General features: G+C 32.7%; 1 protein-coding gene across 1 annotated transcript in view; it reads left to right on the forward strand.

The window, feature by feature from the left end:
- The first annotated feature begins 443 nt into the window (after positions 1-443).
- LOC132704503 (uncharacterized) overlaps positions 444-27,851 on the forward strand; it is a 35,084-nt gene continuing 7,676 nt past the window's right edge. The window contains exons 1-2 of the mRNA XM_060674524.1: positions 444-762; positions 25,767-25,874. Of these exons, the coding sequence (XP_060530507.1) occupies positions 645-762; positions 25,767-25,874 (226 nt within the window). The 5' untranslated portion in view covers positions 444-644. The remainder of the gene's footprint in view (positions 763-25,766; positions 25,875-27,851) is intronic.

Below are 27,851 nucleotides of genomic sequence, written 5' to 3' on the forward strand. Positions count from 1 at the left end.
AAACGAGACATTCAAATGTATATCTCTCGTTTATTCAACCCAAATTCTCACAACATTGCTTAAGGTTTTATTGTCATTTTTCGGTAGTTTGTAAATATTATATTTGGTAAAGACACGGTGTTGTCGAAACAATTGTCACGTGAATATATATAATTTCGTGGAAATCTGAACTTTTATTTCTTATTTATTTTGTTAAATGGATTTTCGAGTAAAAGCCACCAATCCGTCAAAGCCAGATACGTGGCCGTCCGAATCGGTCTAAATACTGTTGGGATCCACCGGCGTGAAAAAAAAATAACGCTTTCGTTGATAGACCACGTGTGCGTAGCTTCAAAACGTGTTCCGAGCGAGTCAACGGCATATGGCGAAACAGCTCCGCTCTCCGCGTGGAAAGTGGGCCCCACCACAACGCTACGCGGCGGCACACCTCTCCAAAGGTGGTTTCGACGCGACACAAGCCTTTAGTTTATTAATGCGACTTAGGACGTAGCCACGTAGCGGCGATGTAAGCTGAAAAAATCGCGTTTCCTAGTCAGTGTCCATCGATTTTGAGGAGTTTTGTTTTTGTGCGAGGAATCATGCGCGGTCTAGTCGTTAGTTTATTGTCCGGTTTGTGCGTCGCTTTGTGAGGATGAAGACGTGACATGGCAGATGCAAAGCCTTTGTATTCGACATGCGTGGCGGTACTGGGATTCGTTTGCTTCGTCGTGGGTGCCACCGCAGTCGGGATACCTATGTGGGGCTACTTTGACACGCTGTACGGTGAGTTGCTCGCACAGGTCGGAAAAATGGCGCCAAACTAGTCGGTTCTGCTCGACAGCTGCTCGTTGTATTGCGTACTGTAGCGATACTGAAGTCTTTAAAAGATGCGCTAAAAGTCTTCAAACTGTGCAAAATTTAATGACATTACTTTCCAATGCTGGAGATTCTGAGATGGGAGGAGCTCGCCTCGAAATTTATCCAGTTTTATCCAGTTTAGTTGTTGTTGTCTCAAGAATCTTTCATGTTCTCTGAGCCTTGATATTTTTTGTCTTGTCTCTCAGCATCGAAGATGTTGAGATATTTTTGGACACACTTCTTAAGAACTTCTGATTTGCTAGTAGTATGATAGTAGCAAGTGTGGTGTTGCTTTGGGAGGTTGTGGTGAATTGTATTTTGCGATAATCCATATTATCATAACCATAAAAAAATAAAAAAATACATTTTTGCTCTGAAATTATTTATTTTGTTGCACTTAAGAATACATTACATGTGTCAAAAAAAAATAAAAACTCGAAACGTACAAAAAAATACTGGTGCGTAAACGAACCACTAGGAAAAAACATTAAATAATGTTTTAGGGCACATAAGATGTAAGATGGAAGTGAATAAAATAGGTACCTTTCAGATGAACAAAGGCACCAAAACTTGAAGCAAAAACGAACTGGCTTAACCCTTATAAATATTTTGCAGGAATGGCGGTCAAAGTAAGGTACCATTTGTTCATCTATGGATAAGTTGAACGAAACTATGGCAAACTGAATATTTTTTTTATTTATTACATCAAAGAAGGGTATTTCCAATGTACGTTTTCTGCGATTTAATCTATATGCTATAGACTTAACAAAAATGGCAATACAAATCCAAAATATTTTTTTTTACTATTTTGGATTTACTTGAACATGTGATACAAATATATGTACCGCTTTTGTTAACTTTTGAAGTCATATATCTTTCCTTTACACATAAATAAGCGTTCCTGGATGTGACAATACCAATCATAGGGACAAATGGATTAATACCTCTAGAGAAACATTAAGATGAGAATATTATCAGTTTTACGTGTAGGAGGCAGACATTTCGCTAGGGAATATGTTGGAGAACCAATGGTGCTGACAATAGGTAATCCTGCACTGTACCTTGAGGTACGCCTCTATCTACAGATTGGACTTGCTTTATTTGAACAAGCTGCCTACGATTTGTTAAGAACGGTCAGAGCTATTCCACGAATTCCGTATTGTTCCATCCAATTGAAAAGAATTTCGTGGTTTATACAGTCAAACACCCTGCTAAGATCACAAAATATCCCAGCAGGGCGCTCTCCAGACTCAATAGAGTTGATAGCGTGCTCCCAAAATGAATAGAATGAATAATTGGGTGGATCTACCTGTTCTCCCTTTGTTAATCATCATTTATCAGGGAGGTCAATGGACTCAGGATATAGTCGTTACACTTTTTGAATATTACAAAAGGCACAAGGCAAGAATTTTTGTTTTTTATTTTATTTTTATTAAGTTCGATATTTCCTCTTGAGAGAAAGGTCTAACGCACATACTTTCAGGAAAGCTTCCAATTGCATCTAGAAATGAATTTTTGTGCATGTTAGATGGCTTCTTTAATATTGTCAACAGCTTCTATAAAAAAGTTGTTCATAAAATTCGCTAATACCACCGGTTCCTTAATAATATTAATATGATTCTTTCTTTCTTATTACTTCCACTTATCTCAGACGCAATAGACCAAGCGTGTCGGATACTGCGACGGCCACCCTGTACGCTCACTTCCTGTGCGGATAATGGTTTCGTATTCCCATACGTTCGTTTATTGTAAAAGTAGTCCAATGCAAACTAGGCAGTCATAATGTTACAATCGCGTTGTCCTGCTGCTATTAAATACCGTTGAATATTTAAGTATTTAACGGCCCACGAGGGAATTCCACTCTCGGCGACTCTTAAAGATCGGAGAAAGGCCAGCTTACAAGGAAAATCCCGTGGTCGACTTTTTAACCCTTTGCACCATGTCTTATCACTACATCAGGTTGGCCGGTCTGTCATGAGCTACGCTCAATTCTAATATTTCTAAATCGCTTTCTTGAACCTTCGTTGATGACATGTTCACGTAAAAATAAAAGATAACATGATATTTATTTTTGTATAAAATTCAAATTCCCAAGAAATCTTTACGAGATCAAGTTGAAAATAGATTGCGAAGTAGCGACGATGAATTTTATATTGACGCGCCTGAATAGTGATAATATTAGTGACTAAAGTGACTCTAGTAGTGGTAGTGATATTATAGTTACTCAAAGACAGAGAACCAAACCTCTACCATCAAGTTCAAGCAGCTGTGAAGGAAACGGGAACATAACACAACCTGGTAATGTTTCATGCTCTTTTTCATGGCACACGTGGAGATACTACAGTAACAGAATTTACCACATTTATTGGGGTTGTTCTAAATATGGGTACAATAACCTTATCTGATATCCAAGAGTATTGGTCACAACAGTTTAACGCCAAAATACCTTTTTTTTGTTGCGTATTTAGAAGAGAACGATTTTTACAATTTTTTTTTGCATGAAAACGTTCTAAATGACCAAACTCTTAGTCCATCAGATTATTTGGGCAAGCACTTCAAAGAACATTTTGTTCCATCAACAGAGACATCGGTTGACGAATCTGTCGTTGAATTTAAGATTAATTAGTTTTTTAACTTATATCTCGCGCGTCCTGTATAATTGACGAAACCTGAAACTCTCTCTCGACACAGCTTACGATACTATTCAAATAAAATTATCCTTAAATTATCTTTGCGGTTTTTCATTTATCGCCAACAATTTACCCACAAAAACGGAAATTTTTAGGATCTTTAAAATTTTTTGCTCATAAACGACACACCCTGTATATGATTCAAACAATGTTCGGAGTAGAAGTTATAGCCCTGGATCTTCCACGTTTCCTGGTCCAAGAATTTTTTGAAAATAGTAAATGGTTTTCGAGAAAATAAGTTTTTTCTGAAACCATGCAGTGCGCCGCATGTTAGCAATGTTAATTACGATTTTTGATTTGCGGCTAATAATTTACTCTGTAAAAGAATAATTTTTTAGGTCTTTTAGATTTTTACTTATAATTTGAAAACCCCGTATATAATCGAAAAAAATGCCTGAAATAAATGTTATTCCACTTGATCTTCGTCTTCTGCTGGTTAAAGAATTTTTTCTACTCCCGTCTGTAAAATGCCTAATTACCCACCGATCTAGCGTGCAGGAAGCGACATTTTACCACGTCAGTTTCGTTTCCCACGGATCCGAGTCACTTCGGACATTTCCGGGATTTTACCGCACGGATTTGGGAGCGATCGGATGTTTTCGGAGATAAATCTGACGGTCATGTCAGTGAATGTATTTGTGTTGTTTTGGGAAAATGTACCCAAAAACTAACGGTCGTAGAAAAAGTAACTCGTTTATTAAAAACTCGCTCCGCTGCGCTCCGCTCGTGTCAAATAAACTCGTGAGTCAAATGCCGTTTACCGCGCTTGTCGCGTAATATACTATTGCCGATCGTGAACGATTATTCAAATCGATATCAGAAAATATACTGTGATAGCAGATATTAGAAAGAAATGGAAATTTTCGCTGGGGTGCCGCAAGGTTCCATTTTGTATTGCTGTTTTGATTTTAATAGTAGCATGGATACAGAGGTGTTTATAAATCAAGATCTTTACAGGATTAGTGAACTTCGCATTTAATGATATTTGGAAATAAAACTAAAGTTAAGCTAGATAAGTAGATAATATTAAATTTTCCGGTGTCGATTCAGCAACGACTTTGAGGGTGATCATACATTGTGATCTAAGATTTCGTGATTATTTAGAAAATATCTTTGAAAAGGCATATTTCTCATTAAAAATCTTATCTAGTAACGGGCATATTTTAAATTTTATACTAAGGAAACAATTATGTGAGTCACTCGTTCTCTCACATTTTAACTACTGTGATGTAGTATATCGTTTTTTTATCGATAACGAGTGTAAGCGCTGTATTCAAAGGTTGCAGAATGCTTGAGTTCGTTTTATTATGGGTCTTCGAAAATATGACCATTTATCTGCTGCAACTTAATTGATTTAAAGTGGAACAAAGAAGAGCTCTTCATTTCAACATATTCGTAATGAAAATTATCCATAACCTCGATTCACCCACTTTGCTGAGAGAGCGGCTTACTCCTAGGAGTACTATCCATTCTGTGAATGTAAGATACAGATACAGACCAACGATGCCACGTCATCAGAGTGCCTTGTTTCGTAGATCTTTCACATTCAACGCAATTCGTGTTTATAATTCTTTGTCACCGGAATTCAGTAGCTTAAATTTATATTCATTTAAAAAAAGGTACAAAGATAATTTGTTACAAATACAGTTTTCCAAATAACGTCTTACTAATTATGTTATTAGCAAGGGATTATATTGAGTTATCAAATTCTTTATCTTAGATTGCATTTTCTGTAGCGTGTAGTAGAGTTATGGTTCTCCCGATTTTGCAGGGATTTTTCATATTTTATTTGTTGTTTATCTATTTTTTATTTCAATAAATAGTGCGCAATTTACCAATTATATAAGTAGTTCTTTAGCGGCTCAGTAGAGTAGCTATTTAATTTGTTTTGAAAAATATCAATATTGTATATTGACAATACAATATTTATTATTACAATATTTATTATTATTATTATTTGTGTTCCACTATCCTATCGATTTATTTATTTTATTTTTATTATTATCTTTCTTTTTTTTTAATTTAGTTATTTTTCATGTTATGATTGTAATAAATTACATTTATTATTACATTATCAGAGTACAGTGCACTCGCTGCCCTGAAGATGCCGTTCGTTTTTTTTTTCCCGTTTAACAATGTTCCTTCGCGGGTTCCCGACCAGTCAAATCGGATTTTACGCAGCGATGTAACGAACGGTTGTTACCGTACCCGTTGTTCGTCTGTTCTTACAGACTTTCACGGAACCGTTATTCACTTTTATCCTCGCGATGAAATCGGCGTGGTAAAACGAGACGTTTTAGAAGAAAAAATTCGGCAAATTTTCAATGCTTCCGGCCAACTCTCGTAAAAGACCTTCGGAACCAAACGTGGTTCTTCTCTCCGTCAGGGATAGAAAAGTCCCATCTAAAGTCTGTTCATAGATATGGGAAAGTGACTAACTGATACGAATTACGGAAAGACCCGGGCAAGCTGTGAGAATGAAATATGACCGAACTGGTCCGTGATTTGCTTAGAATTTAATTATTTTGGGTTTTGTTAAAAGAGATACTAAACAATATTTATTTATGTATGTATTTATGTTTAAATCTAAAATAAAATTACAAATTATTTTTATTACCTACTTAAATTAATTAAATTTTTTCACATAATATATCAGTATCACTATCGCCTGTTCTAATTATTATTTGTTCTATATTATTTCCAATATGGATATACGATTGTTCTGCTTTTTCTATGTTTAACAGAATTTGCCCAACTTTGTGGAGGGATGTTAAAAACTGTGGTTTCTATAAGTTTGAGAACATTGGAGTTAACACTGGGAAAAATATTGTTACTACGAATGGCAGATTTCAGTTGGTGCCAAACATGTTCAATGGGATTAAATATACAGTGGTAAGATGGAAGCCTCAAAACTGTGTGCCCTAGATTTTTTGCATAATTATCACAGACGTATTCCTCTTGTAGGTTCAAGCTTTGTAGAACCTCAATTAATTGCTTTTTGGTATAATCTTCGTGAAAATAAATGTCGTTATTATACATGTAGTTTTGGATTGTTGCTTTTGTGTCACACAAGGAAGGGGTTTTGGTCAACTGTCTACTATGATAACTTCCATTGTCCATTACAATTATGCTATTAGGAGGAATGTTTTTAAACCAACTTTCAAATAAATCAGCGGTGGTGTCTTCATGGTAATCCAGAGAAGAATCTTTAATATTTTTCGCAGACATAGAAAGTCCATTTGGAATTCAACCATCTTTAGAGCCCGCATGGAAAAAAGTTATTCTTTTACCTCTTTTTGATGGCCCGTTTGTTTTACACTTTCAGTTGAGTCAACCCAACCCTTTTCCGGGGTATCATAAGTGTCGAACCAGGTTTCATCCAATAATTGGCCTTTATTGTTCTCTACAAATCCTATTTTTTTCTAGATATTCCAGTCGCCATTGCCGAATTCTATAAGATTCCATCAAAACTTGCCTTTTGTCAATTTTTTTAATTCTAAAACCCATGTGTTGAATACACTTCCATAAGGTCTTTTTCAAGACTCCTAATTAAGAGATCTACGCTTTGTTCCTCGTATAACTGATAAATTTTACACCGTATTATATCTTGATCACTCTCATCTACACTCGAGAAAATGTCAGCATCGCCTCGCTGAAATGGGATTATTCACAATTTTCCATACAGTTGATTGAAGTAATTTTTTATTTTTGTTATGCTTGGTATAATATGGGTTAATGTATCATCTAGGACTACTGTTTATCGCTGGAGAGCGAGGAGATGGACACTACTGCGTCTTCGACACATGTAAGAACGGGAAGTTTATTCCTCGAAACAGAAGGCTTTATAACCGCATTGCAAGATCAAGGGTAGACAGAACAGAGATCCTGCTTGAATGATAGATGTCGTATGTGTCTAGAGAAGAGAGAGTATTTTGATCACCTTCTGGCTGGATGCCTTGTATTACCGCCCAAAACCCTACAGACGTAACAGAGTTGCTGGTATAATACATCAGGCGCTGAGGTTCAAATTTATGAACATACGAGACTCAACAACGTACTATCACAATGAACCAACGCCAATCTGCGAAGATGAAAGAACAAGTCTACAATATACCTTAAATTAGCAGGAAATAAGCTACATTTTGGACATGAAATCTTGAAAAAATAAAATCTAGACCCTAAATTTTACTCGTCAATTCAAACATCAGGTATATTAGACAGTGGAGGAATTCACGACGAAAACCATTTTTAATATCATCAGAAAGCTTGTCAGCTTGAAGGGCCAGAAAACTTGTGAAATTGTGAATAATAACAGTCTGTATCGAGATATTTTAAATGATTGTACAAGATCTAGACAAAATTACTTAATACCAATGCAAACTAATATAGTTACACATCTCAGGCGCTAAGTCAAGCTTAAGCTAACTGAATAAGGTATAATAAGAGTCCAGAAATTCATTTTTAGTAAAATATTAATTTATTTAGGGCACGGACTTTTGTACCTTAAATTTTATCCTAACTACTAGAAACGAACTTAATATAATTCTTATAAAGCTAAAGGCATTACAGATAAGCGTTCTCCAATTTTATAGCACCAAGAATTGATTTAAATGTGTGTTACGGCTGGATATCATCAGCACATGAATGTGTACAACAGAGGTCCAAGAATTGAACCCTGTGCCACTCCCGAAGTAACGTTATCCAAATCTGATGTACCGATATTAGTTCTAACCCTATTATTTCAATACGACTGGCGAAAAAATACAGATCGATGGGTGAAACCAAGCTGCTAAAATTTCAAAAAAAAATCACATTCACAAATATATACTTTTAATAAAATGAAATATTTTTTTTCAAACCGGAAAAACCCAAGTAGCCTGAATTAAAAAAAATATATTTTTCTTTATGGAACATCGATGTAAATTGTTGTATCGGCTAATTCAATTTCCATCGGTTCTGGAAATGAATGAAACGAAATAAACAAAACACACCCGCGCGTTACGTCAGCATTAGTCCAACACAAAGGCGGATCGATACGTTTCCCGTTCTCGTTCCAAAGAGTGGAAAGAAATTGATTTTTCGTCGAGATACGCGCTGTTCTACTTTTTCGATGTGTCGTCGGAAAAGCACAATTAGTATTTCCGATTGCCTCTTCCCGTTTCCTATGCGAGTACGCAGGTGTTGCGGACTTAAAAGTATTGTAAAATTTTCCAACTCAGGTGTTTCCGCTCGCCCATTTTGAATTTGTTTTTCTCCGGGGCCGATCAGTGTAATTGTTATAAAGTAAACTATAATTATATTAAGAGGATATACATATCAACGAAAACAAACTACAGTTATCGGAGAAAACGAAAAGTAAAGAGAAAATTTATAACTTATGGATATCGAGTCTGTGCAAGATGAAAAGCACAAAGAAGAACTCACCAAAAAATATTTAAAAAAAAATTGTAAAATTGTAAAAAAACGCAATATTTTCATTTTTAACACTCAGTAGTATTTAGACAAGAGCTCTGCAAGTACCTTTTTTTATTTTCTTTTTTTTTTGCGAAAGGACTCACATTTTCCCTAAACTTTATGAAAGAAACATAAGGCGTGTAGTTGTTCTTCTATTAACCGTACTTGACCATTTTGCACTCTTAACTGTGGGGGCCCCAGCTGATCACAAATCAGCAGTTTCGTTTCTTTCGTTATAAAGTGTCATAAAATTATATTCACAAATCTCCTTCAATACGAGGTGTGTTCAAACACTAAGGTGACTTAAGTTTTATCAAAAAGTATTTCTTTGTTCATCAAAATTAATATTATTTCCAACAGCCTAAGAGAAATACTGGAAAGGTAAAGTCCATTAGTCCAATTGGTTGTACGACTACAAAGATTCTATCTCAGTATTTGGTACTTGCGTGTGATGGAATTAACTTATTGGGTATGGTTGGTGAAGTCATCACTGAAATAATAATCGATATTTGAAATGCACAAGTCTTTCCCAATTAATATAAAATCTTCAATTTTGCTTTTGATGGTAAAGGACTGCCGATTGATAATGTTGTTAAAACACATTTTATACACATTTTTTTCTATTGCAAATATGAAAAAATTGTTGGTATATAATATAGTAAAAATATACAACTACCTAACCTAAAGTATCTGAAATAAAGAGTAAGATACTATATCTTGAACTAAACTCAAAAAGAATAACTAATATTTGACAGGTTTTCTGTCATTGTTTGGTGAAAGTAGCTCTTTTCAGCCAAACAGCTATTGAATTCTCGCATTCTTTTGATGTTTGTGGTGTGTTTGCCATCTTATCCGCATCTGAAAAAAAAAAGTTTTGAGAAAGACAGGTTTTATATATCTGCACTTTATAACAAAATAAATAAAAAGAACGAGACTGGTATCTTATATGTTTAAAAAAATCCCTACATCCCCCTTTTACGTAAAGGCTTGACTTGACGCTGCTAGTACTCTCATGAAAGTGATCTTAGATGCGAATCTCCACTATGATGTAGGTACGTATACATTTATTTATTTCATTTCATTAAATACAAAACTCATTAAACTCTCATTGGTAAGATCTCTTTAATGAGAGTAGGTACTCTCGCGCTCAAAAAGAAACTAGAACAAATATTACTTTTCAGTTTGACAGGAAAAGCCTACTACTACCTAAAAATTTTCCTAGTTTTTTTTGCTCGTGATGGTACCTACTATGGCCGTGGAAACAAGGCTTAAAAAATAGGAAACACGTCTTCATGAATTAACCCAACCACCATTTTAATGTGAAAATTGTAATTATGCAGGGTTATTCCTAAAATTAATACCTTTGTTTTTGGGGGCGAATTCTGACATCCATTTTAAGAAAAAAATATACTAACTGGACTATTTTTTCTAACATTGCTTGCTTAAATAAAAAATTAGTTTAGTTTTGTATGCCTAAATGTAACTGCTCAAAAAACATGAAGAGAAAGTGGATTTTATTTTTGTTGTCAAAAATAAAATAAATAAAATAAAAATACGAAAAGAAGTGTAGAATCAAAAAAGATATGTAATCTAAAACGTATAATATAGGTATATAGGTTTCAATAAGTCAGTATATTTTATTAAATTATATTTCTTATACTTTATTTACATTACATTTAATTTAATTTAATTTAATTTAATTTAATACCTACTTACCAAGTATTCATTTGGCCAATTTTAATTTTGAAAATTTTTCCTTTTTCTTCATGCCCAACTAATAAAATTTCATTGCAAGTTCATTTGAAATCAGCTGGGTCAGAGCTTGTTCTGATATCTCATCTCATCTCATCTCATTGACCTAGCAAAATAATAAAAAACAAGGCATGATGTTGGTAGACTACACAACAATGGTTCGTTCAGCTTAGAATTTATCAAATCTTATGTTATATATTACCATAAAGCTTTACTTACATCAATTATTAGTTCTTCAGTAATAATAATACCACATAAAAATACCTGAAATAAAAGTACTGAAAGCAGTAAGCATAGCACACAAAATACTCAAAATAGACGCCGTATACCGTATACCGCCAACAAAAACATGGCTGAAAAGATGGCGGACGACGAGACGGAGGAGAAACCGACGAGACTCGAACGAGTCCGGCACGGCACGATCGCAAGTACTTGCGTCATTAGTTGCAGCCGAGCACTGTTGTCAAATCTTATAAACAAATATATTATTTTTACGTTTTTGTAATTTTTTTTCCTAAATGAATACGTATTTTCTGTAGCAAATCGAAAAAAACTAAGTATTTTCTTTCTCATTGTTCAGAATTTAACTTCTAGGTTTCTATTTGAATGTTCCCATTATGGCCCAATGGGATATCCTCATCTATTTAGAGGACATCTGTGGTATATCGTGTACAGTAAATCCGCAAGCTATCCGTTCAGAGGATATCCCTGGGATGTATTTTACAGTACATTCCTAGTATATATGCTAAGGTATGTCCTAAGAATATCCTCGACATGCGACTTGAATGGGACATTGACGGATATACTGGGGATATTGTGTGCTATCTGGGTGTGTACCAACATAACAAAAAACATATCCAAGATAGCCCGCCCATATTATACAGAAGCGCAAATATATATTTTTTGTTAAACTATATAGATATTTTTACGCTTCTATGAGAAAAAAATTTTGTTAGTAGACTTTTATATAGGACATCTTGAATAGAAAGAACTTGATCTCCGAATATATGGCAAACGAAAATTCTGAGTATTCGTCCCAGGTTAAGTTAAAATTTCGGAGAGACAAGTCAACATTTCTCGCATAAGTCAGAATTTCGAAGAAACATGTCAAACTGTTGACAGACAGTCAGAATTTCTGACACATAGGTAAGAATTTCTGAAAAACAAGTCAGAATTTCTGACTCACTAGTAAGGGACATTGCGAATAAAAAATGGACATTCTTCAATCTGAAAGAATTTTCAATTTTTCGCTAACACTCTAGGTTTTTGACTTATTTGCCAATAAATAGTTCAGGGTTCAATCTTTTTTTTAAATAAATACTTAAAAATCAAAAGGTACGGAGAACAATAAAAACTATTATTAAAAAATAACAATTTTGGTAATAGCAATGAGAGAACTTCAAATCAAATGTTGGGATTTACATTTCCCATGCGGGACACTTATCTCAGTAATCCTAAAATTCTGACTTAATCGGAATTTTCTACTTGTTTCTCAGAAATTCATGAAACTTAAATTAACGTTTTCCATGTACTAGGTGTAATAGTACTCCAGACTTAAAAATGATCATTCGGCGAGAGGTAGAAAGAATTAAGATGGAGGTTATGCAGAATTCGTTTTGTAATTAGTTATAAGTTCTATTTACTCGCAACACTTCTTGATTTTAAATTTAATTTAAGTAATTCAAATTAAAAAGCTATATACATGAAACGATGCAGAATTAAATTATAAATTATATACTACTAGCGTGCGGGAAGCGTCACTTTACCGCGTCAGTTTCGTTTCCCATAAATCCGAGCCACGGATGATTTCGGAGATATTTCCCACGCTTTTAATTTTGACGTTTGTCAATTCTGACAGTCATATCAGTGAATGTATTCGTGTTGTTTTACGAAAATGTGCAACACGTTCGGTAAACTTTTTAAGTCACTCGTGTATTAAAAGCTCGCTCCGCTCGTGTCAAATAAACTCGTGAGTCAAATGCCGTTTACCGCACTTGTTGCATAATATACTATGGTGTGTTAATGACATACTTTGCCAAAATATTTAAAAACCAAAGTTACATTTAAAATGACGTTTCTCGTTTCACGTGGTTCGATGATTTTTGAAATAAAACTTTGTAGTGCCCTTTATTGAAGAGCAAAAAAAAACAAAGGCTATTTGGTTACCCTGAAATGAGAAATGAATTTTCGTCTTTAACTTTTCCGACATTATGCATAATAAAGTTGGCACATTTTCTGTTTTTGAGCAGAGTTTTAAGTCACTCGTTTATTAAACACTCGCTCCGCTCGTGTCAAATAAACTCGTGAGTCAAATGCCGTTTACCGCAGTTGTTGCATAATATACTATGGTGTGTTAATGACATACTTTGCCAAAATATTTAAAAACCAAAGTTACATTTAAAATGACGTTTCTCGTTTCACGTGGTTCGATGATTTTTGAAATAAAACTTTGTAGTGCCCTTTGTTGAAGAGCAAAAAAAAAACAAAGGCTATTTGGTTACCGTGAAATGAGAAATGAATTTTCGTCTTTAACTTTTCCGACATTATGCATAATAAAGTTGGCACATTTTCTGTTTTTGAGCAGAGTTTTAAGTCACTCGTTTATTAAACACTCGCCCCGCTCATGTCAGATAAACTCGTGAGTCAAATGCCGTTTACCGCAGTTGTTGCATAATATACTATTTCACCACAGACACGTCGGAGCATTAAATATTAACTACTTCCACTTAGTCACTAAAAAAAACCCATTTCAGTTTTCAAGTGTATTAAAACATCAATTTTTGTATTTAACTTTTTTCTCTCAGGACAGAGTAAAGGAGCGATTAAATAAAATTCTTATACATCACTACAGTGCAAAAGTCTCATCCTTTTTTCGCTTGCTTTTTGTTTAAATAAATAATTGGTTAAAAACTTGTCCGGCAAGAACTCAGAATCAAAACATTTCCGTGCTAATTGCGCGTGGCGGTGAAACAGGTAGTTGTGGTGCAGTTTGTGATGAGTCAGCGATTGCTATGACGTCGCGAACTGGTATTAAAAATGGCCGTGGAATGCCAAGTTGCGAGTGTGCGGTTAATTGTCATTAAACATAATTACGGCGAAACGCCCGTGTTGTTTTTTGATTACGGTTTGGCCAAAGGCAAAATGCGTAAATAACGTAAATGGAAGTTCGTTGGTTTTGGCCAAATCGACTTACGTTTTCAGGAGTTAAAAGACGTCAGTTTCGGTGAAATGGAAAAAATAGTTGTCGTTTCTTTATAACAGTCAATGCAGGTCTAACTGATTATAGATATTTTAAGGGGTATACGCAGAATCAAAAATACAATATTTTGGAAAAATTGAACTGAGGTGACTTTTACTTCATGAAAATCCATTTAACGAAATAAATAAGAAATAAAAGTTCAGATTTTCACGAAATTATATATTTCCACGTGACTATTGTTTCGACAAACACCGTGTCTTTTTCAAATGTAATATTTACAAACTACCATGACCATAAAACATTAATTAATGTTGTTGTGTCGGTTCTAAACAAAAATTTTGCTTTTTGATGAAAACATTTGAGCATTTTTGAATGTTGCTTTATATTTGAATATAGAACGTATTATAAATTTGCAGAATTTTTAAGAGAGTTTGTTAAGCGTACAATATGCAGGGTGTTCCTTAAAAAATATATTTTGCAAATAGCTTAATAAATAATAATCATAATATAAATAAAAAATAAAATAAAAAAATTAAACGAGGGCTTTATAAATGATCACCACACTTATATCATTTACTGCGTCAACTAGTACGGCAATTTTCCAAAAATTTCATTTATTATTTATTCTTCAGGAAAAATTATTCAATATATTTATTTTATTTATTTAAAAAAAACAATTTTTACTTTCAGAATAATTACTTTTTGCGAAAACGTTTTATTTTATTATTATTATTATTATAATTATTGTGGTTATTATTATAGTTATTAATTCTTTTAAAAAATAATTTTTAGTTGCAGACTACTTGCTTTTTCGAAAACAGTTTATTTTATTATTTTTGGAAAAAAATAATTTTTACTTGCAAAGTACTTACTTTTTGCGAAGCAGTATATATTTTTGTAAAGACTTATTTTTTAGGTGCCGACTACTTACTTTTTCATAAACAGTTTATTTTTTTAATAATAATAATAATAATTTTGTTATTATTATTTCTGAAAAAACTTATTTTTTAATTGCAGACAACTTAGTGTTTCCGAATCCATGTCATTTTTCACTTTGGAGAGTGACTCGCCCACAAAAACCTAATTTCCACGAAACGTCTTAGACGAGGGCATAGCGGACGTCGTTCACAAAGGGGCCGTCTTTAATAAAAGCCATCTTTCCCGGGATTTTTCCACGGCCGTCGTTTGCACAAAGGATAAAACTGTTTACGAAGGAAACCGCAAGACCGACAATACGAAGCTTCTTAAAAATTATAGACCATTACATCGTTATAGAAAACTGTAAATTGCGGAAGAGTACTCTGCCTCGGAAGTAGCGATTTTTTTTCTATTCAACCGATAAAACACATGTACCTAAATTTAACTGCTCAAAAGACATGAAAAGAAAACGGATTTTATTTTTGTTTTCAAAAAATAAGCAATAAAATACGAAACGAAAAAAAATATGTTATCTAAAACGTATATGGGTTACAAAAAAGTTAGTTTTATCTTAACTCGGTCCAGCAATCAATCCTTAAAAAAGTGTCAACTAAGCAATCACCATAATATGTATTTTATAAAATTATATTTCTTATACTTTATTTATATTACATTTGCGTCATATTTACTTTTAAAAAACATAATACCTAATTTCCAGGTCTTAATTTCTCCAATTTTAATTTTGAACATTTCTCCTTTTTCTTCGTGCCCAACCAATTGAATTTCATTGCAAGTTCACTGACCTAGCAAAATAATAAAAAACAAGGCATGATTTTAGTAGACCACCCAACAATGGTTCATAAAGCTTTGCTTACATTAATTATTAGTTCTTTAGTAATAATAATACAACAAAAAAATAACTGAAATGAAAGCACTGAAAACAGTAACCGCAGCACACAAAATGTATGCCGTATGCCTTATACCGCCAACCAAAACAAGGCTGAAAAGATGGCGGACGACGAGACGGAGGCGAAGCCGACGAGACTCGAGCGAGTCCGACACGTTGCAGTCGCGTATTACTTTTCACTTGTAGTAATATTTTTACGTTTGTGTTGGTCTGAAAAATGATTTTATAAAATATGAGTTGCGTTCATTTATCAACAAGTGAATAAATGTATTAAATCTCAATCCACATTCCGCTTCCTAATTTCACACTCGTTTGTTATTTATCGCTTCGGACTCCGCGGAATTTTGTGTTGTGGAAAACACGCGAAATCCGGGGCACGTCCATTGTTACGAGGAAAGTTTTCCAAAAAAAAAAAAACTCCATTAATTTCCCGGCTCCGCGCGTTATGCTTAATCCAATTAAGCGGGTAATTTTTCCCGGAGCCAATTTCATTAAATTTTATCATAACGCCGCCTAAAATTCGACATCAATTATAATTAATACGCTTAGTAGCAAAGACGCCGCTTATAAATATTATTGAGAGTAATTTTTCAAAGAAACTTCTACAGGTTACTGTAATACTTTTTACAAAACTTCTGGATTCCTCCCGTGTCGGTTTTTACTGAGTCGAACTTGCTGACGTTTCGCCAATCATCCCGTTGGCTTCTTCGGAGCTTGACTGAAACTGAAAAATTCTTAAAAAATCAAAAGCCTGAACGCATTACCCTAAAATCTCTAAAATCCAATCCAGACATCGTAATCCAGATAAGGAAATGCTACCGTGATCATGGACACAAATGAATATCAGGAAAAGATTCAAGATATTCTTACAGACGGATCATATCGTCAACTTAAAAATGATCCTACGTCGTTGTTCAAAATGTTCCTAAGTAGATGTTAAAATATGTATATAAAATAATTAAATATTACAGAACACATATGCGTATTGCTATTTTTCATACCTTTGTATACATATATTATACTATTCATCTTCAAAATTTCAACCGCGATAAAATGACGTAGGTCCGCCGGGCTTACGATCTTCGAACACAAGCTCCGGCGTTTCGATGCAATTTTCATACGCTTCGTCCACCGAAACAAATAACCAACAAGGTAATCGCTTTCGTAACCAAGGCTTCCTTTTATAAATAGTTTCGATATGCATTTTAAGCGCAATCGGAACAGAAACGGGCAAAAGCGCATTCCTATTTTATATTTTATTCGTAAGTTGTCTGCCTTGAATCGGCGCTCGGATCTCACGCGAAGTGAGCGTTGGCTGGAAGCGCTGTTGCCACCTATTCGCCGTTAAAGTTGTACGTACCGGTTCTCGGTGCACTCGCCATTTGCATTTCTCTCGGAAACTTAGTTTAATACGATCAAAAATATAGTGCATTTATTGCTTTTTATTGCTTATTTATCTTACATGTGAGTTACAAGAAGTGTAGTCTACGCCTATTCTGCATATTCAACCACTTAGCATCCTGTAGTTTGTGTGAGACTGGATAATATTTTCTTATACCATAAATTGACTGCAAATAGTTTTTTTGTACTCTCTCAATTCTATATGTGTCAGTTTTATCTAGACACTTAATATACTAACTTCTCTAGAGATATTTACACAATTAAATCTCAGTTGAAAATGAGATTCATATGTTTAGTTCATCGCCGCCTATATTAAAATTATTTTTATTAATTTATTATTATCAATTTTTTTATTACTCCACGCCTTTCGAAACTAGGTTAAGTAAGTTTGTTCCTTTGGTCTCTTTGAGCCGTGTATCATTGTTATTGGAGTCAGTTGGCAACACCGCGACTGTCAGACGTCACGCCTGGCAAATTCCACGAGTGGGACGCTCATGCATTGTGATCGACGATTGTTCGAATTCGAGGTACAGTTATAGTTGCGTTGGACAGAGTTCGCGTACATTTCAAAACCATCTCCGATAAAAATATCCGACATTTACCAGAACTTTATTCCAGCAAACAGACGCATATCACGAAACCGGTTTGTCTAATACTAACAATAAAAATACTTTATTCGGGTAATTTCCAGACTTATCCTTAAAAAAAAAACAAAAACAGAAGACGCATCACTAAATTCCCGAATAAATAATAATAAAATGTAATAAATAAAAAAACTAAAAGTTTTTTCTAAGTGACATATAAAACAGGTTTTTAGCAGGAAAAACTTTAGTTTGGATTTAAGAAAGGTTACTATACTGCGGCTCTTTAGCTCTCGGGACAGTCTATTGTAGACTCTAATAATAAAATATTTTTTTGAAAATTATAGTCTATTTTTTTTTATAGAGAAACAGTCTTTGTTACGTGTATTATAGTCGTGGAGATATCCTTTTTTTTGTAAGGTATTTTTATTTTTATAAACCCATAATCAAACTTCTAATATGAATATACACGCTAAAGGCAGTATTTTAAACTCCCGGAAGACGGGCCTGCACGAACTATCCGGCGACACTCCAACAATACCCCTTAGGACTGGTTTTTGGGATTTGAAAACAGATGTCGCATGACTTGAATTTCCCCAAAACGGAATACCATAGAGTAATATTCTGTATTGATAGTTTGATAACAGTCGTCAGCGAACTCTGACCCAAACTAGGCAGGTGAGCAGAAAGTTCATTGATAAAAAGGATAAATAAAACAGGGCCAAGGACTGTACCTTGCGGTACGCCTCGATCTACAGATTGGGCTTGCGTAGATAATATATATTATATGTGTTTAATAGAATATCTTATTCCGATTACAATGATGAAACACACTTTTATATTTTGGTTCCCATGATTTTGACAAATCCGCAAAAATAGAAAATTTTTATATGATTTCAAAGAGTGCCCTGACTGACAAATAAAAATATGTAAAACTCAAAAACTAAGTGCGGAACAATGTCAAACGAGGATGCAGTTTGTTTTAATTTTTTATATAGACATAATGAGAATAATAATTTTTTGAAAAACACTACAAGAAAAGGTTATAATAGATAAAATACACCATATTGGTCTTTAAATAATCCTAGACAAATACTTAAATAAAAACCCAGGGGTACCAATTAATTAATGTATGGTGTGGAGTCATAGTTGGACATATTTCGGGTCCAATATTTATACATCAAAAGTTACCTGGAGATAATCATTTGCAACTCTTAGGGCACCAAATAGAACAATATATAGAAGATTTATCAGCGCTGATTATATGGCAGCAAGACGGTGCCCCTCCTCTCATGTGTGCAAGTTAAAATTTTTCTTAACATGGAATATCCCAGGGGTTAGATAGGGAACTATAAGTATTAGTGGAATTGCGAATAAAATCATACAAAATCTTCCAAATTCAACATTGGGCAGCTCTTGTTTTTTAAAGGGTTTGAGGGCACCGATTGTTTTTTTTATTTGTTTCGTACGAACCCCCGAAGAAGTTTTTTCATCAATAATGAACAATACTCAAGGAGACCGCGGATATTTTGATGGAACCTTTGACTAGTTGGATAAATTGGTGTTTTACTGAAGGAATATTCCCAAGTAATTTTGAAATTTCTAAAGTAACGCCAATATTTAAAAACGGAGACCCTCAGATGGTCATTGTTGTTTTCTTTAAAGTTTTTAAAATCCTGTTAGAAGAGAGCTATATAAATTTGGTGAGGTAAATCAATTACTTGACTCTGCCCAGTTTGGTTTCAGAAACAAGTTCTTCTAGAGCTTTGATGAGGGTGGTAGAGGACATGGTCGGGGGCCTGGAAAGGGGGAACACTTAATGATTTCACAGTGCGACCTCTCAAATGCTTTCTCATCAGATTCTCTTGAGCAAGCTTAAATTTTATGGAGTGCGTGGTGTTCCACTCAAACTTTTTAAGTCCTATTTAACAGATGGACCAGAGTTTGTAAGCGTAGAGAATAATAAGTTTGATTTGGCTTGTGTTGAGTTTGGAGTACAGCAGGGCTCCGTTCTGGGACCCCTCCTTTTTATTATATACATAAATGATATTTGAGAGTATACCCTCAGTAATATTGAAACATATACTTTATCTAAAGCCAAAGCATGGTTTTCGGCAAATAATCTGTAACTTAATGAAGCTAAAGAAGAATTTATTAGTGCCTAGTAGCAGTAGGTGAACATGTGGCAAGGGATGCAAGATTCTGGGCGTTACCTTGGACGACACTCTGAATTGGTCAGCACACATTGGCGCGCTAAGTAAAAATCTTTCAAATATTCATTTTCTTTTGCGTCAACTTCGCAGAATGGTGAGTTTGTATTTTGTATTGAAGTCCACTTACTTACTATATATATATATATATATATATATATATATATATATATATATATATATATATATATATATATATATATATATATATATATATATATATATATATATATATATATACTCGCGTATAAACTATGCCACCATACCGTGTTGTAACTCCTCTTATGCCATTAAAATATTTAGGATGCAAAAAAAGGCACTACAATTACAAATTCAAATTTTAACGAACACTGTAAGCCATTGTTTATTAAATATAAAATAATGACGGTTTCATGTGTTCAAAGTGTTCTTGAGATACACTCTGCCGAGGGGTTTTGATTTGAGGTATGACACCCGGAGTGCAAATAATCTCGTGCTTCCGAGACACAGGTTGCAGAAATCAAAACAAAACTCTCCTTATATAAAACTTTATAACGCATGGCCACAATCTTTTAAACGAAAAGCATTTTAAATATACAATTAAAAGTTTTCCTCTAAGTAAGGGCTATTATAGCGTTGGTGATTTTTTTGAAGAAAACATCGGTAATGACGTGTTGCGGGGCGTTGTGCATTAATTGTATTTTAAGGATTGTTCTGTGCTATATGCATATAAATTTATTTTTTATTTGTTGTCCTGTTAGGTTTTATTGTGAAGCTATATACATTGTATGTCTAGATTTAGTATATTAAGACGTTATATATAATTTTATGTTAGCATATATTTAATTTTTTTTTCCTTTGCATGACTTGCTACGAACAATGATCTATCATCTATCTATCTATCTATGGTTTGGCCAGCCAACAGCCCCCACCTAACTGTTATGAATTTTGTGGAATTTCGGGAAAGGATTTCAGAATCAATCGATCAGTTAAGAGGCAACGTGTATGGGAAATTTTTACTTTAGTGTAGCTTGTCATTTTTAGTGTTTTTGTTCTACTTTAATATGTAGATAATTATTGTAGTTGCAGTCATCCACGGCACTCTTTGAAATTATATAAATATTTCCCATTTTGTGTGAGTGGGCTAAAATATAAAGTGTGTTACATACATGTATAATACACAGGGTGTTCCATTTTTAAAAATATTGCATGTCAGAAAATTGATAGTGTTTTGTTTTATACGTCACTTCGAAAAAAAAACCAACTCTACATTCTGTTTTTTTGTTTACCTAGAGGAAAAAAAACCTAAACCTATCTCTCTAACAAAACTAACAGCTAAAAAGGCATTATTCACATTTTTGAATGTAACAAGGTTGTAGGGTTACTAGGGAAACAATTTATTGTCGCATCCTAAAGAGAAAGGGGCAGGTCACATAGCTTAACAAAGTCGGTGACGAGGAATAATGAAGTTTTGTATCTGAACGTAACCCCAAATTGTTATCTGTTGATTATACAGGATGAACGATCTAATAAAATCCCTCGACGCCATCTTGTTTATTATATTATATCTCTTTAACGAACGCCAGAAAATGATAAAAACCTAATCGGAAAATTTAGTTTTCTCTTCACTATTGACGTGAATACACTGTGTAAAGAATATTTGGTAAAAAATGTTGTATTTGAGTAGGATCGCGTCAAGTGGACCCCCCCATTTACCACTTGATCATAAAAATTTAATCTATATATATATTTTTTATAAGTACTTATGATGGAAAATTGATCCCTCAAACGATTTTTTAAAATTTTAAGCACTTTTAATTAAAAAATGTATTAAAAATCAACCGTAATAGATAAATTTGTAATAATGAAATGAGACGTAGCGAAAACAGTCCAATCAGCATCAACACCAAAATCATTTTTATTGGCAAAATTACATTTAAATAATAATTAAAATTAATTTTTTAATCACATAATTTCATAATTCACTAGGCCCATTTTAAATCACAGAAAATATTATTATTACAATTAAAAATTATAATACTAAAATATTAACTAAGAAAACACAACTCAACATCACTTCTGTTTTTATTTTTAATAATTATTTCATGCTTTGCGTATAAACTTACGTCACGAATAGACTGGAATGACTTCTGAAATTATTTTGTTATTATGCGGTTTTTCTTTTTCGCTGTTGACTAGTAAATTTAAAAATTATAATTTACTAAATTACCTAGAAAAAATAAATATAGACCATAACAGTTTTAAAAATTTAAAGTTGATAATTTTTTTCAAAATTTACGCTGTTTGGTAAAAATAATTAAAAAAATTGATAGTATTCCTTGTATCATTGTTAAAAAATTTTTATTAATAATAATTATGATAAAATAACATAAGTAATAATAAAAGTTGTTTTATAATAATATTTTGTATTATTGTTTTAAATTATCTCTGATAAAATCTTCAATAAATAAATAAAAATTTATTTAATTCGTTAATATATTCTTAATTAATATATTAATATGTATATGGATTTTTAATCCGTTTTTTAATTAAAAGCGCTTAAAATTTTAATTATAAAAAAAAAGTTTGTTAAAATCAAAATTTTAAAAAATCGTTTGAGGGGTCAATTTTCCATCATAAGTACCTATAAAAAATAAATATAAATGTGGTAAATGGGGGGTCCACTTGACGTGATCTTACTCATTTGCCAAGTTTTTTAGGTTTTGAGGAACATTGTATTGGAGACATTTAAGCTTTTCGGTACTTTTCGGCAACCCGTTATGGCAAAATAATTATTCCTAACCAAAAATTGTTTGACCAGTTAGCACGATAACTAATCCAACAGAAACCCAAGTGGTAACCAAATGGGCGATCGGGATCGGTAAAGATGTGATCATAAGGGGTGACTTATTCGTTTTTCTTTCGCATCCCGAAAGCAAGTGAAATATCGGTCGCCGGGGGTGAAATTTCGCACTGCCAGTAAGTTTAAAGTTTCAAATTGGACATACGAGCCGAGTTATTAAATCCAGGATATTCGGTTTCCGAAAACATTTATATATACTTTCGGATTTCTGGAAAAGTTCTGTTGTTCCTGACGCAGAAGAATGTTGAATACAAAAGTTATGGATCAGACCAAAAGAAACAATTTAAAAAGGCCGATTCATAAGTATGTGGAACTGTAGATCGTTTGTTATTATGTATCTAAATCTTTGTTTATACAGGGTGACCAAATAGTTTGTCAAAATAATGTATTATTTGGTTTGGAGAAAACTGTTAAATGCAAAATCTATAGATGAGACTAAAAGAAAATTATTTTAAAATATACAGTGCGATTCATAAATATGTGGGATAAAACGTTGGAAAAAAATGAGAGAATTTATTTTGCACAGTTATAGACCTAGCACACACTGTGAAGATTAAAAAAAATATCTTTTTCCCTTATTAAATATCCTTTTCTTTTTAAAATAATACACTTATAATGTGAATCTTCTTTTATATAAAACTAGAAATGAAAATTATTAGCGAGTAAAAACTAATTTCACATATTTCAGGGGTTTGCTATTATGTATCTAAATTATCGTTTATACAGAATGTCCAAATAATTTGTCATAGTTATTTATTTTTGAGAAAAATGTTAAATAAACAATGTTAAGAAATAAATAAAATAAATAATAATAAAAAAAACTGGTGGGACTCTCTTTGCTGTACAAACTCAGAACAGATTCGATGATTTTCAATGTGAGGAAATGAGAGAATTTATTTTGCTTGGTTATCGATCTAGGGAATGCAAAACATTGTCAAAAGAAAAGAAATACCTTTTACCTTTGTTAAATTTCGTTTCCATTTTAAAATTATACACTTATAATGTGATTCCTCTTTATTTAATTTTATTAGACGGGTTTGCTATTATGTATCTAAATTATTGTTTATACATTGTGTCCAAATAGTTTGTCAGTCGTTTATTATTTGCTTTTGAGAAAAATGTTAAATAAAAAGTTATAAAATAAATAATAATAAAAAATAAAATAAACAATTTAAAATTATTTTAAAATATACAGGGCGATTTGTAAAATTGTAGGACTCTAATACTCCACTTTTTTGCTGTACATTCTCAGAACAGATTCGATGATTTTCAATGTGCAAAACTTTTTGCTCTTAAAACGTTGAAAAAAATTCTAACAGAATAAAAGGAGAGAATTTATTTTGCTTATTTATTGATCTAGGGGACGCAAAACATTTTCAAGATAAAACAAATACCTTTTACCTTTGTTAAATATCGTTTCCATTTAATCCGTATAATGTGAATCTTCTTTTATTTAAAATTAGAAATGAAAATTATTAGCTTTGATTAGTAAAAACTAAATTCACAGATTTAAGGGATTTGGTATTATGTATCTAAATTATTGTTTATTCAGAATGTCCAATTATGTTTATTTCGTTAAATATCGTTTTGTTTTTTAAATTATACGCCCATAACATTCATTGAAAATTAAAAATAAAAATATTAGTTTTGATTAGTTCATAAATTACTTCTATTTTGTCTTCCAATTGTTCTTCACTTCCACCCAACAATTTTTTCAAGTTCTTTTTTGTGTTTAATTTGCAACTCGTCATATCTTGTCTCTGTTCCAAAGGATTTTAGTACTTCAAGGAATAATTTCTCATTTCTCGATTTATTTTCTTCCATTACGCTTACGATTCTCTCTTTCCTTTGTTTTCTTTTTACCTTGTGTCTCTCATATTGTTCTTTTCTACTATTTTTTATGTACTGCTTCCATAGCTTTTTCTGTGTTTTAATTTATTATTCTAACTCTTTTGACAGCCCTTTGTTTACATTTCATAGCTGTATCCGCGTTTCTCAGTTTATATTCCCTAGTTCACATGTTTGTTTCATATTTCCTTGTATATTTTCCTTTAACGTTGCTGTAAGGAGATATCGGTCATTATATAGTTCGAATTTGCTTCTCGCATTGGTTTTAGGATGGATGGTTTTCTCAGCTTTAAAACAGCGTCCGCTCTAAGTGTCATTAATATAAGAAATTTTTGCAGAAAATCGCGTTTAGCATTCATTACGCCCCCTGGCGGCCGAAATTTTTAATGTCCGAATTGGAACTTATTATTGTTACTATTATTTTAAGTGTTATCGCGGTGCCCTTTTCCGTCAGAGGCAAACCGAACTTTCGGTAGCCGGTTAAAACCAATTAGCGAGTGTTAAAAGGTCGATTGACGTAATGACTCGTCGACGCTGTTGCCCACACTTCGTTTCGGCAACACACAGGTAATTGGAAAAGTTTCGTGGGCAGCCGCGTTTTGTTTTCCCCTCAGAGATCGAAATGTTCACTTCGATCCGTTCGACTTTGATTTAAGGTTTCGACATTTTTTATAAACGTACCGGGTGTTCGTTTTTTAACGTCGTTAATGGAAGGTATAACGAGTATCCAATGTATATGAAAATATTCAAAAATTCAATGATAAAACATCTTGCCCCAGATGAAAGTGAAATCGCTTGAATTTGTGTGTGTTTCTTTTTTTAAGATCGTTTGGACCTGTGACTTTATAATTCCTGCAGAATCTTCTAATGTCCTGCAAAAAATACTTGGATTTTTTCGGATAGAATAGAATCCATGTTGAATTAATTTGATTTTAATTTGCCGGACATGCCTCGTAGTGCATGGCAGGCTTTAAGCATGAATTATTCTCCGGGCTTTGATTATTGAGGCCGAGCTTTTTGCCATATTTCATAACGTTTCACTCCCCTAGTTGTCAGCATGGGTGGTTTTTTGAATTTCCTCTCCAAGTAGTTACTTTAAATTTTATAAATATTTATTATATTTCCAGATGGTTCCGATTCAGAGAAAGGCTACTTCGGGCCTTGGAAAACGTGCAAATGGTTGCTGTATAATCGGGAGAAATGCGGGTGGGACTCGACAAGGTTCAAACCGTCTAGTGAGTATCATGTTACTGATGATCTTCGTCTAAATTATCGTATTTTACGAAAAATTAATGTTATTTCGTTGTTTCTCTGCTAACATTTCGAATTCAAAGATTTGAGAACTTGAAAAAATTTTTTCTACTCCCGTCTGTAAAATATGTAATTACGCACCGATCTAGAGCGCGGGAAGCGACGCTTTACCACGTCAGTTGCGTTTCGGAGATATTTCCCACGCTTTGAATTTTGACGTTTGTCAATTCTGACAGTCATGCCAGTGAATATATTCCGTGTTGTTTTGCGAAAATGTACCCTAAAACTAACGGTCGTAGAAAAAGTATAGTATGCAACACGTTCGGTAAACTTTTTAACTCACTCGTTTATTAAACACTCGCTCCGCTCGTGTCAAATAAACTTGTGAGTCAAATGCCGTTTACCGCACTTGTTGCATTATATACTATTAACAACCTTAAAGAGACTGATAGAAATCAAGGAGAAATAAATCCTCCCATTTTCAGAGTAAACAGTAAGTAAAAGTGTAGTAGTTTATAAGCATTTTAAATAGCTGTGATTAATATATTCTAATAATCATGATAACCATATAATATTTCAATTATTGGTAGCTAATGTCAACAGTTTTAATGTCATTACAAAAGTTTTCTACTTAAAACATCAATTTTGATAAATAAATAAATGCTTTTTAATAAAACGTTGAGGCACTTCAAATACAAGATTTTTATTATTATAAGACATCAACATCCGTTTACCATAAGCAAGCAATAACTTGTTTTGAACATGATTCCGTTTAAAACAAATACGCAACACATTAAATACAGGGAAAAAGAAAGTCGTCGATGTTTTAAAGTGACCAAACTGATAATTTATAAACAAATCAATGTCAACATGCTTTCAAGAGTGCCGAAAATGTTGTACTTCGATTGGTGTAATGGTGGAAAAGAGTTGATTTATTACAATGTGATTTTTTCTGAGAGTACAATAATAATTATAAATTATTAAAACAATTTATTGTAAAATATATAATGATGGAATTGTAGATATTCTGATCGAATTTGAATAGTTAATTAGGAAGTAGTCAATTGACCAACACATAACGCTATGTGTATTTATGACTAAAAAAACTTATATCACGTCAAACATTGGTTTATCGTTATATTAGTGTGTTTAGCTTGTATTTTGCTGCTCCTAAGAATCATCAAATAGCAATATCGAACTGTTAGAACGTAATTTTCTTCAGACGATCAATCTCAAACGTCAGCAAACAACATACAAATCGTCTCTCTAGAGGGCGTCGCAGCCAATTTGCCGGGGAGTTGAGTTAATTATAAGAAACGATCGGACGCTATGCTTATTGCGATAGCGAGAAACCCGGAAAACTAAATTACCAGCGCGAAATCGATCCTGTCGGTAATCCGAATCGTAATGAAATAAATAAGAACTAAAAGCTGAGATTTTCACGAAATTACATATATATATATAGTCACTTGAGAATTGTTTCGACAACACCGTGTCTTTATCAAATGTAATATTTACAAACTACCTGCTACAATATATACCGAAAAATGACAATAAAACCTTAATTAATGTTGTTGTGAGAATTTAAGTTTAATAATGGAGAGGTATTTAAATCTAATTGATCGTTGAATGTCTCATTTTGTTAATCTCGATGGCTTCCAATATATATATATATATATATATATATATATATATATATATATATATATATATATATATATATATATATATATATATATATATATATATATATATATATATATATATATATATATATATATATATATATATATATATATATATATATATATATATATATATATATATATACATATACATATATATATATATATATATATATATATATATATATATATATATATATATATATATATATATATATATATATATATATATATATATATATATATATATATATATATATATATATATATATATAT

This window comes from Cylas formicarius, unplaced genomic scaffold, assembly GCF_029955315.1.
Source record: "Cylas formicarius isolate icCylForm1 unplaced genomic scaffold, icCylForm1.1 PGA_scaffold_7__23_contigs__length_41026272, whole genome shotgun sequence".
Lineage (NCBI taxonomy): Eukaryota > Metazoa > Arthropoda > Insecta > Coleoptera > Brentidae > Cylas > Cylas formicarius.